The sequence below is a fragment of the Aspergillus brunneoviolaceus genome (assembly GCF_003184695.1).
Source record: "Aspergillus brunneoviolaceus CBS 621.78 unplaced genomic scaffold BO95scaffold_43, whole genome shotgun sequence".
Lineage (NCBI taxonomy): Eukaryota > Fungi > Ascomycota > Eurotiomycetes > Eurotiales > Aspergillaceae > Aspergillus > Aspergillus brunneoviolaceus.
In genome coordinates, this window is record NW_020290773.1 from 159,675 (window position 1) to 173,004 (window position 13,330).

Sequence of the window (13,330 nt, forward strand, 5' to 3'; positions counted from 1 at the left end):
CTACCCTCAACTCAACCTCGCCAACCCAAACCCAAACCCATCCTCCACAAAATGACCACCCCATGGCTCCCCCCCTACGAAGAAGGCCTCCTCCCCTACTTCCTCCTCTACGTATGTCCATCCCCCCCCCTGCCCGACAATAGATAATAACCCCAACCAGAGCACCCTAGCCACCCTAACCCACAGCCTGGCAACCTACCTCCGCCCGCTCCCCTCCATCCAAGCCTTCTCGGGCCCGAACGCGCCGGCCCGGTCCCCGCTCCTCGCGCACGTCTACGGCCACGCCAACCTGCTGGCGGTGGGCATCCGGGGCGCGGCCGCGTACCACATCCACGACGCGCCCGTGTACGATCTGGCGCTGCTGAGTTTCGGGGCGGTTCTGGGGTTGTATGTTGGCGAGGTGGGCGTGTGGCGGACGGTGCGGGTGCGGGAAGGGGTGGTGCCTGTTGTTGCTGCGGGGGTCGGGGTGGTGTGGATGGGGTGGGCGCGCGGTGGGTATCTTTCTTTATCTTGATTTGGGACAGGGGGGGTGGGGTGTTTGGTGAAGGGGTTGAGGTGCGAGGGTCGAGGTTAGAATTGTAGTGTGGTTGATGGTTGGGGAGGGGGTATATTGGTGGCGGGTTGATGGGTTATGCCTGTTGGGGAGTATGGGAGGGGGGGGGGGCTGAGAGGCTTTCATAAACACTCAGATTAATGGCGGGCTAGTGAGCTACGGATGTTGTTGCCTTTCCTCAGTTGATGTCTTTTGTTGAGCTGGAGTGCGGGGTTGTTTGTATGCTCGCAATCCGATGACCTTTCTCAAGAAGTATCTTTGTCTGATTGGCGAGTGCTAGGATGACTTGAAAGAATTTGAAAAGTGTAAGAAGACTTCTATCTGCACTACTGATTTACGAATGTTGTTGCCTTTCCTCAGTTGATACTTTACTAAGCTGTAGCGCGCGTTGATTGTGTATTCACAATCGGAGGCGACCTTCGATAAGGCGACTTCTAGTTCGACTGCGAGTGCTAAAACATTCCAGACAAAATTAAAGGAGAAAAAGAAAATAAGAAGAAAGCAAAGGACAACCGCATATGCACATGAGTGAAGCCGAAGCTCTAGCCACGGCTGGAAGGAAACCTGGAAAATGTGCAAAAAATTATGACAAGAGTGGGATTCGAACCCACGCCATCAAACGATGATCAGGAAGCTGTGAAGCTGTGTGCTAAGGTAACCTTAACCTGACGCCTTAGACCAACTCGGCCATCTTGCCTTAATTGATGTAACAGTGACGTTGTCTTTGAAACATAACATAGAGAAAAAGGGACCCATTTTCGATCGCACCCTAACAACCTTGAACCACGGAAGTGCAAATGAGAATACACCTCGTATCGGCACATCCAACTCACCGTGCAACGCTACACCCGTACAATCTGGTAGCATTCAGCTCTTGCCAGGCCCTGTACCGCCGACGGGCCATCACCAGCTCGGCGGAAAGTCACCACAGAAGCCCTGCTCGGGCGATACAAATGGTAGCCAGACCAAAACAGATGCCATGCTACAACAAAGTTCCAACCTGTGAGACCATTCTCTCGCTCCTTGCCAGCACAGGGCTCAAATCCGCCGACCTTGAGCAATTGCCCGATTGATGGCCTCGTTATCGCACGATAAGTGCCCGATTGGGGCGGCGCCGCGCGGGCGGATGAGGGTTCGGCAACCCCGATTGTCAGGCATCCTCATATGCGGATGACCTGTCTCCAGATCGTGTGCAACGTTGCGCTCTGCCGGTCTGTATCTCGGTCGCACGGGGTCTTTGCTGTAACCGAACGATGTTGCGTCCTGTTCTCGATCACCATCCTCGTGAAGTGACATCCGTGTTGCCTTGGGACGAAATCAGACTCGACTGAAGGCATCCACATCGTGGTTCTATAGCGACCTCATCTGGTCAGCCTTCTAGAACATCAGCACATGCCTGGAGGGTCATGAGCACCTGATGACTATTTGTGTTGGCCGCCCGGCTTGGCGGAGTTGGAGCATCGTGTACGAAACCCACAGACCTGTCCTCGATCATTTGTCCTCACAGGCTGTATTGAACAGCATCATCTTCAAAGGCGCAACTCGAAAAGTGCCCGCGACCGACAATTGGCACGCGTCCACATGCGCTGTCGCGAATTCTGATCGTTTCCTCAAGGAATGTCGCGGAGGACGGGTCTTTATCGAAAGTCGGCGAGATGGAGAGAGGGCGGGATGGTGATATCCGATGGTGCGTGGTGTCGAGATAGTCTGTCCTCGGCATCATGGGGCGGGAAACGGGGATGATTATGGCGGAGTTTCGTATAGCCATCAGAATTGAGCAAGAGCTACTCGAAGGGTAGAATCGAGCGATGCTGTGAGCGCATCGCATTGTGTTGCGACCCAACGTTTCGCTATTGCTGTAGATAGTATCTCCAGCCAGCAACGAAGATGACAATAGCTTTCAGCCTGTTTGGCTTGTTTGCGTGTCTCCTTGGGGCCGAGGCCGACGCGGCTTCCGAGACGATCACTCGCGATGTGGTGATTGTGGGCGGAGGAAGCACCGGCACCTACGCGGCCATCCGCCTCAAGGACTTGGGCAAGTCCTTCGTCGTGGTCGAGCGCAGTCACCGTCTGGGTGGCCATGCAGAGACCTTCTATGCAGCCAAACACATCCCCATCAACTACGGGGTCGAGGGACTCTTCAACACCAGCGCGACGCGAGCGTATCTACACCGACTCAACGTCACGTATGAAGTGCGCGTGCCCGCCTCGTCCACGGACCAGTATCTTAACCTGAGGACCGGCGCCAAGGTGCCGGTCGAGCCCTTTGACGAGCAGCAGGTCCTGAAACCATACCTCGATGCTATCGCCCAGTTCCCCTTCCTCAACGACGGGGTCTACGACCTACCCGACCCAGTCCCAGAGAACCTACTGCTCCCGTTCGGCGACTTCGTGAAGAAATACCACCTCGAAGACACCATCCTCCCGAACATCAATCACGGCTGCGGCGACATCCTGAAGACGATGACCCTCTATCACGTCCAATACCTCGGAGTCCCGCACGCCAAAGCCCTGGGAGAAGGCTACATCCGCCCCGTGAACGGCATGGCCGAGATCTACACCCGGGCGGCGAAGGAATTGGCCCCTCACCTCCTGTTCAAGACGACCATCCGATCCATCCGTCGCACCCACAACGGGGTCGAGGTCACCGTCCGTCACGCCAACGGCACAGCGCGACTCATCCGCGCGAACCAACTCCTCCTCACCATCCCCGTGACGCTCGACAACCTGCGCAGCATCATCGACCTCGACGCGCACGAAACGGACCTCTTCGCCCGCTGGCGTCACCAAACGTACTACGCCGCCCTCGTAATCAACACCGGTCTCGTCGAAGGGGTAAACTTCCTCAATATCGACCCAGACAACCCTCTGTCCGTGCCATCCGAGCCGTTCATCTGGCGGATCGACGCCCAGCGCGTTCCCGGATACCGCACCATCAAGCTAGTGGGGAACCAGTTCTTCACCGCGTCCGATGCGCGGCAGTTGTTGGTGGAGACGTTCGCCCGGCTCCGCGCCCAAGGTACGTTTCCGACGGCGCGAAAGCCGCAGATTGTGACCTGGGGGGACCACACGCCGGCGACGATGAGTGTGAGTGCGGAGGAGATTCGGGATGGGTTTTACAGCGGACTATATGGCTTGCAGGGACGGCATCGCACGTTCTACACGGGGTTGTCGTGGGCGTCGGATTACTCGACCTTGCTGTGGGGGTATACGGATACCGTGATTGAGCAGATGCGAGCGGCGTGGGGACAGGGGATGTGAGGTCGCTCATCGCTTCTGGATGACAGGGAGATGCGGAGAGAAAGCTGTCATATTGTTTGTAGTCTCTGAGTTGTCGTTTCATGGTAGCTGTGCGCCTCATGCGCTTTGATATTTCGACTGATTGTTCATAAAGAGATCGAATGTGTAATCCGTTGGTACAGTAGATCAAAGACATGACACTTTGCTCAACAGAAGCTCAGTGACCAAGGTCTTGCGAGTGGGTGGGAAAGAGTCAGTCAGCCCATCTGAGATAGTGAAAATGAACTCACGAATGACCGTACCTCCGCAAACCACGTACACCTCCACTAGAGACTTCTTTTCTCTTTTTCGTCGCCACCATTTTAGGGCAACAGATTACAGAGGGCGCGCGTCACTCCAGTCCGGGAACAACATACCGTTGAGGCTTGGCGCATTCAAACTGCAGACACCGAGTCTCCAGCTCGCATTCGACCATCAATCACCACTACTCCGCCCATCCCTGGCCAGCCTAAACCACCTTGAGCATCCAGCCATGCCCTCAGTCCGACGCCAGGAGCAGCTCGAGCCGCCCGTCGCCGCCCGAGATCAAATGATAACCTCGGCTGTACGGGACATCCAAAGGCTCCTAACATCGAGTCATTATACGTCTCGTCTCCAAGACAATGTCTGCCGCGCAGGTGTGCTTCCAGTATTTCGCCGTCGGGGTCACGTTGCGCAATGCTCGCTCTATCTGACATCTTTTCCGCCCGGGTGCCGGATTTCAAGGAAGCGCTCGCTCGGTTGGTTCATATCGTACGCCTCGCAGGCCCGGAACTTTACTCAGTAAACAAACGTCGAGATCCTTACGGAAACCATGCATACTACCTCGTCGCAAGTCGATCGCGCTGCGGGTGATGACGAGACGGAACATCCGTTGTGAAGAAATCAGGAGGCCGTGCCTGTTCGGGTTGAGTTCGAGGTCCTTGATCTTCCGTCTGGCATTGTAGTAGTTGACGGAGAGACCTGGTGCGATCTGGGCAGAGTGCTTGGTTTGGATGGCTTGATGTTTCGAGCTCGACGCCACTGTAATAGGCGCTTGCTTTCTTCTAAGGTACAGCATGTGTAAGTGGGACTAACGGCGGCTGATTGAGTTTGTTGGGTGGGAGGTATGGAGGCTGTTCAACATTACCGACAATAAGGTCTGGTATTCCAATCCCATAGCCTATAGGTGTGTGAGCACGGTTGGATGTGTGGACACAGGAGAGGAAGTTGGAAGCTCAACAAGTGGTCCACGGTAAGCCTTCAGTCAGTTCCTTGTGAATCTGCGGGGTGTGGGTGCGGGTGCGGGTGCGGGGTAATTCCGAAGCGACTGTCGGCCGACCTGACCCTCCAGTGCATCACAATACACCGGCATTTTCAGAGTTTCAGAGAAAGAATACGGAATGTCTATGATTGACAGTGTTGATCGTTTCTCATAGCAACTGGACTAACTCAACACCAGTTGAGCGTTCAAAGCACGCTGACATTGTGTTCGGGCCTAGACCGATTCATTGAACCTTCCCCGCCACATGTACTGTACCAAGTTCGGGGTGGACCTCGGGTGTCGAGTCTCAAAGGTGGTCGTGATCTCGTAATCAACATCCACCTGACGCATTTCAAGATCGGGTTTCCCTACGGTATACCTAGGTACTTAGTACCAGCTACCATAACAATCCCTGCAACTGAGACTGGATGGTGTGGTGGGGAGAAACCATTTTAGACCGAGGTATCTTCCCCGCTTGTTGAAATTGGCCAGACATACCCGTATATGTAGAGATTCCTGCCACCGACCGTCCAAGCCCACCTTCTCATCCAATCCTGTACATACAACGTACCCCCGCGATAAATTGAAGCAGTGCCATACGCCCCAAGAAAGTACGCGCACTCACGAAAGATGGAGCCCCCCAACGGGAAGAAACCCTCCTCCGCCACGGACGGATTCTTCCAACCGCTTCCTGTCGTCCCGCCCGCATACACCACCTCCACCACCACCAACAATCACCCACGATCGGCCACCGAGTCCCCACCCGGCGACGACACCGCGCTCGCCCGCGTGCTAGATCTCTACCTTCCCCCGAACTGCCCCGAGCCCACAACCGCTATCCACAACCTCTCCCGCCTGGCCCTCGACCCCACCGTCCTCCGCCTCGCCGTCGACGCAGAGGTCAACCCCCCGATCCTCCGGCCCCTCACAACCTTTGGCGCAGAGAACCGCGTCGACCCGCTCTGGGTTGGAGAAGGGTGGCGTGGACTCAAGGCGATCGGACAGGAGGAAGGACTAGTCTCTGTCGCGTACGACGAAGAGAACGAGGGGTGGAACCGACGCGTCCACCAGTTCGCGTTGAATCATGTGTGGACGGGCAGTGCGGCGATGACGGGGTGTCCGGCGTCGATGAGCGACGGGGCGGCGAAACTGCTCCACGCACATCGGGACGACCCGGACGGGGACCAGCCGGGGAGGGGGGCGGTGCTGCGAGAGTCGTATCGGCGGCTGGTCGCGCGGGATCCCTCCGTGGCGTGGACCTCGGGCCAGTGGATGACAGAGCGTCGCGGCGGGAGTGATGTCCGTGGGACGGAGACGGTGGCCCGCCGCTTGACGGAGGATGAGATTGCACACGATAGCGCGCAAGGCAGGGACCGTGACGCGCATGGGCTGCCGCTGGGGCCGTGGCGCATCGATGGTTTCAAATGGTTCAGCAGCGCGACTGACTCTGAGATGACGCTGTTGCTGGCCCAGACTAGGAAGGGGCTCAGTCTGTTCTACGTGCCGATGCGCCGCTGTGCTGGGGGCGAAGGAAAGGCACCAGAGTTGAATGGGATCCGCATCCAGCGGCTGAAAAACAAGCTGGGCACCAAATCGCTTCCCACGGCTGAGCTGGAGTTAAGGGGGGTTCGAGGTTGGCTGATTGGGGAAGAAGGCAAGGGGGTTAAGGAGATTGCGACGGTCCTGAACATCACTAGGCTATACACGGCCGGCGGCTCCCTTGGGTATTGGGGCCGCGGGCTGGCGATCTGTCGCGCTTACAGTAAGATTCGGACGACACAGGGGAAGCTTCTGCAAGACAATCGACTGCATGTGCGATGGATGGCGAGTGAGACGGTGAAGTACTGGGCGTCAATGCAGCTCACCTTCTTTGCCGTTGCGTTGCAGGGCACCATCGAGCAAGACTGGGAGTTGACGGCCCGAGGTACCAAGGCTGCTAACTTGATTCCTAGAGATAAGGCGACAGCTGCAGCTCTACTTCGTCTGATCACTCCTGTGATGAAGGGTACGGTGAGCGTGAATTCGGTCCATGGGCTTCGCGCCTGCATGGAGTGTCTGGGTGGCGTGGGCTACTGCGAGAATAACGAAGACGGTGGGCTGCTGAACATTGCCAAGATCTTCCGCGATTGCACAGTCAATGCTATCTGGGAAGGAACTGTCAATGTGATGGCAGAAGATGTGGTCCGAGTTATCAACGACAGGCGTCTAGGAAAGGGGGAAATCATCGAGACAGTCCTGGGTTCATGGGTGAGACCTGTACTTGCAGTATGCAAGCCGAAATTCGAGCACGAATGCAAAAATATTGAGCAAAGCTTGGATGCCTTGCGATCGATGGTCTCCCGACGCGTGACGGAAGAGCTCCTCTACCGGGGAAGGGAACTCACGCAACATATCGAGGTGATTGTATGCGGCACGCTGCTGATATACAATGCTTCTCTGGATGATAACCAAGTTGCGAAAGCGGTTGCTTCTCGGTGGATAAGTGGTAACACTATATCAAGTATCCATGTCGCTTCACCTTCGATCGGATGGTCTGAAGAGTCTGCTGCGGACAAGCAGATATTTCTTGGAGGCACTTTAACGACACACGAAGAACTCTCCAAGCTGTAGCTATCTCTAGGATGCTAAGATTGACCATTTGATCGAGCCTCTCTCTGTTGGGATTTACCTTTGTACGCCTAGGACTCCTCGCCACAAACGGTGGATTGCAATAGCACATCGTTATAGCCCAGTGGCTGCAGGCCCCCAATCCGGTCACAAACAATGCAAACAAGCCGGAATGCTAAAGAAAATCACGCTTTGATTAAGTGATTGTATCTTTGCAAGACCTCAGCATATTCTCTATGTGGTCAATGGCCGGCCGATCACTCCTTAGGTTCCCATTCTCAGCCGCGCCACACATTGACCTAGTATTCATTCTGACAAGCGCTGCAGAAAGTGGGTTAACACCACCATGGGAAGGCCCTTCCGGACGAATAACCGGGCGCGCAAATGCATGTGAGAGGTAGAGTGTTGGATTCGAGCCTGTGTTTGCTAAAGCACGGTACGGATCAGGGATTTATTACGATTATCCTCTTTGACTGGTCAGATTCTCAAGATAGGCGTCTGCAGGCGTTCCTTCAGCCTCGACCCGGATGGAACAATGTCAGACTTGCAACCCTTGCTTCTGAGCTTGTTAGCACCTGAAAAAAAATGATATAAAGCAGCAAGTTTCCTCTCAGTGTCCTGCCTTGCCGGCAAACCCTTCGGAAGCTCACCTGAGATAAACAACGACCATGACGTACCCCACTCAACACCCAGGGCAACCACCAGCGAAGCTTCCCCGCACGGGTCTCGCCCCTCTCCTCACCACGCTAAACACTCCCGGTGAAATCGAACTCCCTGACGGCTCCATCGTCCCCGTCAACCCGCCCCACCAGCCAAGTTGGCGCGTCACCTTCCACACCCCGGCCTCCCTCCGAACCCCGATCACCGAGCTTGCCGTTGGCGAGGCCTACATCAAAGGCACCATTAGCATAAGCGGCGACCTAGCGACGCACCTCGCATCCCGTCCTGATTATGAGGATAAAGTCCCCCTGCGCCAACGGCTCCGCTTCCTCTGGGACTACTATTTCCGCGCCGGCACCCATATGAATGCTCAATCAATCGACGAGCACTACGGCCGCGGCGACGACTTGTTCCTCACATTCATCGACACGCGGTACCGGTTCTACACGCACGGGATATTCGATCAACAGGACACAGACGGACAGAGGATAAGCATAGAGGATGCGGCTGAGCGCAAACTCGCGCGGATGTTTGCCGCGTTGCGATTGGAGGCCGGAATGCGCGTGCTGGATATCGGTGGGGGCTGGGGCGGGGTCACGGAATACTGTGGCGCCAGAGGGGTGCATGTTACCACGTTGACATTGCTCGAATATCAGGCACGGTATGTTGAGAAGATGCGGCAAAGGTTGCAGTTGCCGGGGCGCGTGCTGGTCGGGGACTTTTGGGTGTGGGAGTCTGAAAGGGAGTTCGATGCGGTCGTGATCTTAGGGGTCATCGAGCATTTGCCCGATTATCGGCGGTTTGCAAGCAGGGCCTGGAATCTACTGAAGGTGGGAGGGAGGATGTATTTAGATGGCTCGGCAGCGGTGGAGAAGTACGCTGTCAGCCCATTCACGAGGCGGTATGTTTGGGGTGGCACGCATACGTATATGGCAGTGCAGGATGTGGTGGGAGAGTTGTTGATGCATGGGTTTGCTGTCGATGAGGTGGTACAGGAGACGAAGGACTATGAGTGGACAATGGAAGAATGGGCGAGGAGATTGGATCAGGCCAAAGATAAGATTGTAGCAGGCTGGGGCGAGGAGACCTATCGTGTCTTTAGGCTATTCCTGTGGGGCGGAGCGCATGCATTTTCTGTCAATGCTTTGCAGGCGTACCATGTGGTAGCTGAGAAAACAGCATCCAGAGGGCCGAGACCATCGACTGGCAGGAGACTGGTGCAGTTCTTTGGGAAGCTGAGGTGATTGCTGAATGGAAGGTTTATGTAATGGTCGCCATGCAGATAGTTGGTCAAAAGAAGTACTGACCTTGCGCCTTGGTCAACTAAGACTTGTTCTGCTGGAGACAGCTCGACTATATCAGCATGAGTTTTGATGTTTCGTAATCTGCAAAAATTTTCACTATGTGGAGTTGGACGAATATGCTAGTGGAAGTGAGTGGCGAGCCACGTCAACTGACTGCATCGCCAATCCCTAATAAGAGATGCCCACTTTCAGCGAATTATACAACGCAAAGCAGACCACAGGATAGAGGTATCATCATCGTTAGTGTAAGTGTAATGGGAATCTTGCTCCAACCGAGCCTACTAATGTTCCTTAGTTGTTGTGACCCCGTACAAAAGGACCGTTCTGAATCTTTTCTCTTGCCACCAAATAAATGTAGGCTGGGAGGCTCTCCTGCAGTGATCAATTCGACGGTCAAGCTTCGGGTGGGCGTCAGACAAGCCTCCATAGACCGGCTCGCGCCGAAATGGACAACTCGCATTGTTCAAGACGATTAAGTGCTCGGGAGGAGTCGACAACCGTATGATAGACCCTGAGAGTAGTTCTTAATGACCATCCAAAGATATTCTTCAACAGGTGGAATGAAAATTATCCTCCGTCAGGCATGCGGAGTAGGTATCTGGCAGAAGTTAAGGAAGAGGGTCTACCCGACCGTCGGTTAAAATAAGGAGAATCAGGGAAATCAGAACGGGTTCAACACAAAGAAGGAAAATCTCCGAGGCAGAAATAAACCGACTGGACTACGCAGGAAACACGGCCTCCACCGAGACTGGGGAAAAACCGCTCCCCCAGGCGGGACCGACAATGATCTCTGCGGTCTATTCAGCGAGACGTCGATCAGGACACTCCATCTGAGACGATTTGTAGGCGGGAAAAGTGTTGGCTTTAGCGACGAGATTTCTGGTAGTCGTTGAGATCTCCACTCAACCAACAACCAGAGGAGCAAGCCACAGGTGAACACACTCGGGAAAGTGACAGAAAGAAGAGAGCAACTAGGACTGACCGAAAGCAGAAGAAATGAAGGAAGGACTAATGGGTTAGTATATAGAGAACATTGAGGCAGCAAGAGGTGATCCTGGCAGTATTCAGTCTCTCGTGACTATCTCACTTCGGAAATGTAGCCAGTGGAAGGTGAAGACCAGGAAAGTTTTTAGGCTGAAATGTTTGAGCGCGACGACGCGAATAGGAGCTTATGGGCGCGGATGAGTGAACGCGAGATGAAAAAGATTGACCGCCTTTGGCAACAGCGAGGAGAGCACTGCGATCAGCCCGCAGCAAGGACAGAATAGAGGGCCAACAAGACTCAGCGACGCTTCAGCATTGCACTGGTGGAGTTCTTAGATTGATGGTGATGTTGTCTGTGGAACGTTGCTGTGGTGTTACACGGAATTATGAGCACAGATTCTGACTCAGCATGAATAACTCAGCTTAATGTCACTCAAGTCGGCGCAAGCTCAATCTTGGTTTTTTCCTGCTCGAGTTTTGACCTCGGCCTTGTGAACCGAACAAGCTTGAATCTGAGACCATTCAGGATTGGGCCAGAGAGTCACTGAGAGCGTCTAGTCAAGCAATTCACTGAAGCATGCTCACAAACCAGATATCACGTTAGATAGCTGAATGGATCTTATGACGCAATAGAGCTAAGTATATTTTCGAAGCCGCTCGGCGTCCTGCCGTCTTGCCGGACATTTCTTTCTCCACCTCGGAGATGACTACCGAGGCATCATAACGTGCACTGTCACCTCCCCCAGTCTCTGATTTCACAGCCTGTCTATCGAACTACCAAGCACCAGAATGACAGCTAGATTCGCCATCAAGTCCCTCGACCACCTGGTGCTGACGGTGCGGTCCATCCCCACGACGGTGGCCTTCTACACCTCCCACCTCGGAATGCGACACGAGATCTTCACCTCTCCGAGCAGTCCGGAGGTCCAACGGTCTGCTCTACCAATGCACTGCATCTGGGCTGGATGAACCCTCGTGCTGATCTGTGTTAGTCATTCCCTCATCTTCGGTTCGCAGAAGATCAACCTTCATGAACGCGGCAAGGAATTCGAGCCCAAGGCCCAGAATGTGATGTCGGGCAGTGCGGACCTCTGCTTCTTGACTGATACCAAAGTCAGTGATGTGAAGAAGGCTCTCGAGGACGCTCGCATTGAGGTTCTCGAAGGGGGTGAGGTTGTTCAGCGCACCGGGGCTCGAGGCAAGATTCACAGTGTGTATTGTCGCGACCCGGACGGCAATCTGATTGAGTAAGTGGTTGTCTCTTGTTCGATGGCCTGGTTACTGACATGGTATAGGATCTCCAATTATGTGTAATAAGAACAATCGTCACCCCGTGAAGTTCATTAGTAGTGCCCGTTGTCGACAGAGCGTGGATCGGTTTTGGATGCAGGAGGACGGTGACATCGACTTGATTGAGCCTATATACCTGGGTGAGCACATAATGGAGACACTTTAATTCAGGTTTGGATGTTATGCTCGGATTTGCTACGCGCCACGTGGTACGCTTCGGCCTCGTTGACCTTGTAATGTACGGTCGGGCTGAGTGGCTGTAACCGCCCGTCACCAAGCTACCTCAGAAGCTGAGGGGTGAAGGATAACGAATCAATAGCTGCGGTAACTCCTGTGCCACGAAAAGTGTGCCAATCCTGCTGCTGCGGCAATCCGCGTAGAGAAAGCTTTGTTTGCCATGCAAACACGCAGTGGATGGAATACAGGGGATGTGCATGGTATAAAGACCTCATCTTAGCACTTGTCTCGATCACAACAATGTTCATCCCCCTTTCATCTACCACCCCCGAAGGTCTTCCCGCCAATCACCTTTCCTTATCATCGCCAAGCTCACTGAACACCATCACAATTTCGTTACCTTCATCGTATCGAACAGCTCGACAGAATGGGCGTCATATTCTCTATGCTCGACTGCCTGGTCCCTACCAAGCGCACACGTGCATCTGCTCAAGCCAGCACGCCTCCTACCTCGTCCCCGCAAGTCTCGGAGCTCCTTACCATACTGCTCACCACTCCGACCGTCCCCGAGATACAGAAATCCACCAGCGAGCTCATCCACCCAACTGGCTGGACCGATTACCTCGCCCGCGGCCTCCTCTCGGGCCTCGTCAACGCGATCGAGCAACACGCCTCAATGGCCCAAGCAGCCACCGAGGCTCTGCGACGCGCCTCCGAGGAAGCCTTCGAGTTCGCACAAGAACACCCCGTGTACACTACCATCCTGGCTCTGGGAGTGTTGGTGGCCCTCATGCCGTGGGTGCTAGAGGTGCTCGGGTTCGCCGAGTTGGGCCCGGTGGAAGGGTCATTTGCGGCGTGGTGGCAAAGTCGGTATGCGGGATATGTGCCGAAAGGGTCTCTTTTTGGTTTCTTTCAGAGACTGGGGATGGTCTGGCATTGATATCTGAAGCTAGAAATCTGTGAATGAGTGGCGAGGGAGCGATTTAGGACGTTGAGAGTGATTGATCGATGATGGTTGTATGCTGGGTTCCCATAATCCAAGAAGACAATGTTCATACCGGCTGTGCTTCGCACGGAGAATAGTACACCGGTCGGCTCTTGCGGGTAGTGCCTGCGGTGGTCTGAGAATAGGCTGCATGAATCTGCAAGAGGAACAGGTACTATTTACACTAGATCAATCGGGTTGAGTGGATTCTCCTAAACTGCAGGCCTGCAGACTGGTTATGCACAAGA

The 13,330-nt window shown here is 54.6% G+C and overlaps 8 protein-coding genes and 1 non-coding gene across 9 annotated transcripts; 7 read left to right on the forward strand and 2 right to left on the reverse strand.

Moving 5' to 3' along the window:
* Nucleotides 1–51: 51 nt before the first annotated feature.
* On the forward strand, nucleotides 52–514 carry BO95DRAFT_483080 (uncharacterized protein; the record flags this gene model as incomplete). The annotated part of the gene is made up of 2 exons (XM_025590276.1): nucleotides 52–111; nucleotides 161–514. The coding sequence occupies 2 exons, from the start codon at nucleotides 52–54 to the stop codon at nucleotides 512–514; spliced, it is 414 nt and encodes a 137-aa protein (XP_025441101.1).
* A 625-nt stretch (nucleotides 515–1,139) lies between these two features.
* BO95DRAFT_t198 lies at nucleotides 1,140–1,250 on the reverse strand. The gene has a single exon. It is a non-coding gene; the product is annotated as a tRNA-Leu (tRNA).
* Nucleotides 1,251–1,305: 55 nt separating this feature from the next.
* BO95DRAFT_171034 (uncharacterized protein) lies at nucleotides 1,306–1,798 on the forward strand. Its single transcript, XM_025580810.1, has one exon. The coding sequence runs from the start codon at nucleotides 1,351–1,353 to the stop codon at nucleotides 1,624–1,626; it is 276 nt and encodes a 91-aa protein (XP_025441102.1). The 5' UTR covers nucleotides 1,306–1,350; the 3' UTR covers nucleotides 1,627–1,798.
* A 642-nt stretch (nucleotides 1,799–2,440) lies between these two features.
* BO95DRAFT_416098 (FAD-dependent oxidoreductase) lies at nucleotides 2,441–3,814 on the forward strand (the record flags this gene model as incomplete). The annotated part of the gene is made up of 1 exon (XM_025584376.1): nucleotides 2,441–3,814. The coding sequence occupies one exon, from the start codon at nucleotides 2,441–2,443 to the stop codon at nucleotides 3,812–3,814; it is 1,374 nt and encodes a 457-aa protein (XP_025441103.1).
* A 517-nt stretch (nucleotides 3,815–4,331) lies between these two features.
* On the reverse strand, nucleotides 4,332–4,892 carry BO95DRAFT_464824 (uncharacterized protein; the record flags this gene model as incomplete). The annotated part of the gene is made up of 2 exons (XM_025589091.1): nucleotides 4,332–4,418; nucleotides 4,626–4,892. The coding sequence occupies 2 exons, from the start codon at nucleotides 4,890–4,892 to the stop codon at nucleotides 4,332–4,334; spliced, it is 354 nt and encodes a 117-aa protein (XP_025441104.1).
* Nucleotides 4,893–5,450: 558 nt separating this feature from the next.
* BO95DRAFT_416103 (putative acyl-CoA dehydrogenase) lies at nucleotides 5,451–7,708 on the forward strand. The gene has a single exon (XM_025584377.1). The coding sequence runs from the start codon at nucleotides 5,706–5,708 to the stop codon at nucleotides 7,683–7,685; it is 1,980 nt and encodes a 659-aa protein (XP_025441105.1). The 5' UTR covers nucleotides 5,451–5,705; the 3' UTR covers nucleotides 7,686–7,708.
* Nucleotides 7,709–8,350: 642 nt separating this feature from the next.
* On the forward strand, nucleotides 8,351–9,586 carry BO95DRAFT_416106 (S-adenosyl-L-methionine-dependent methyltransferase; the record flags this gene model as incomplete). Its single annotated transcript, XM_025584378.1, has 1 exon — nucleotides 8,351–9,586. The coding sequence occupies one exon, from the start codon at nucleotides 8,351–8,353 to the stop codon at nucleotides 9,584–9,586; it is 1,236 nt and encodes a 411-aa protein (XP_025441106.1).
* A 1,833-nt stretch (nucleotides 9,587–11,419) lies between these two features.
* On the forward strand, nucleotides 11,420–12,210 carry BO95DRAFT_515409 (VOC family protein; the record flags this gene model as incomplete). The annotated part of the gene is made up of 3 exons (XM_025591747.1): nucleotides 11,420–11,562; nucleotides 11,623–11,877; nucleotides 11,926–12,210. The coding sequence occupies 3 exons, from the start codon at nucleotides 11,420–11,422 to the stop codon at nucleotides 11,942–11,944; spliced, it is 417 nt and encodes a 138-aa protein (XP_025441107.1). The 3' UTR covers nucleotides 11,945–12,210.
* Nucleotides 12,211–12,334: 124 nt separating this feature from the next.
* Nucleotides 12,335–13,274, forward strand: BO95DRAFT_443999 (interferon alpha-inducible IFI6/IFI27 family protein). The gene has a single exon (XM_025586783.1). It carries the CDS (start codon nucleotides 12,525–12,527, stop codon nucleotides 13,035–13,037), a length of 513 nt encoding a protein of 170 aa, XP_025441108.1. The 5' UTR covers nucleotides 12,335–12,524; the 3' UTR covers nucleotides 13,038–13,274.
* Nucleotides 13,275–13,330: the final 56 nt, after the last annotated feature.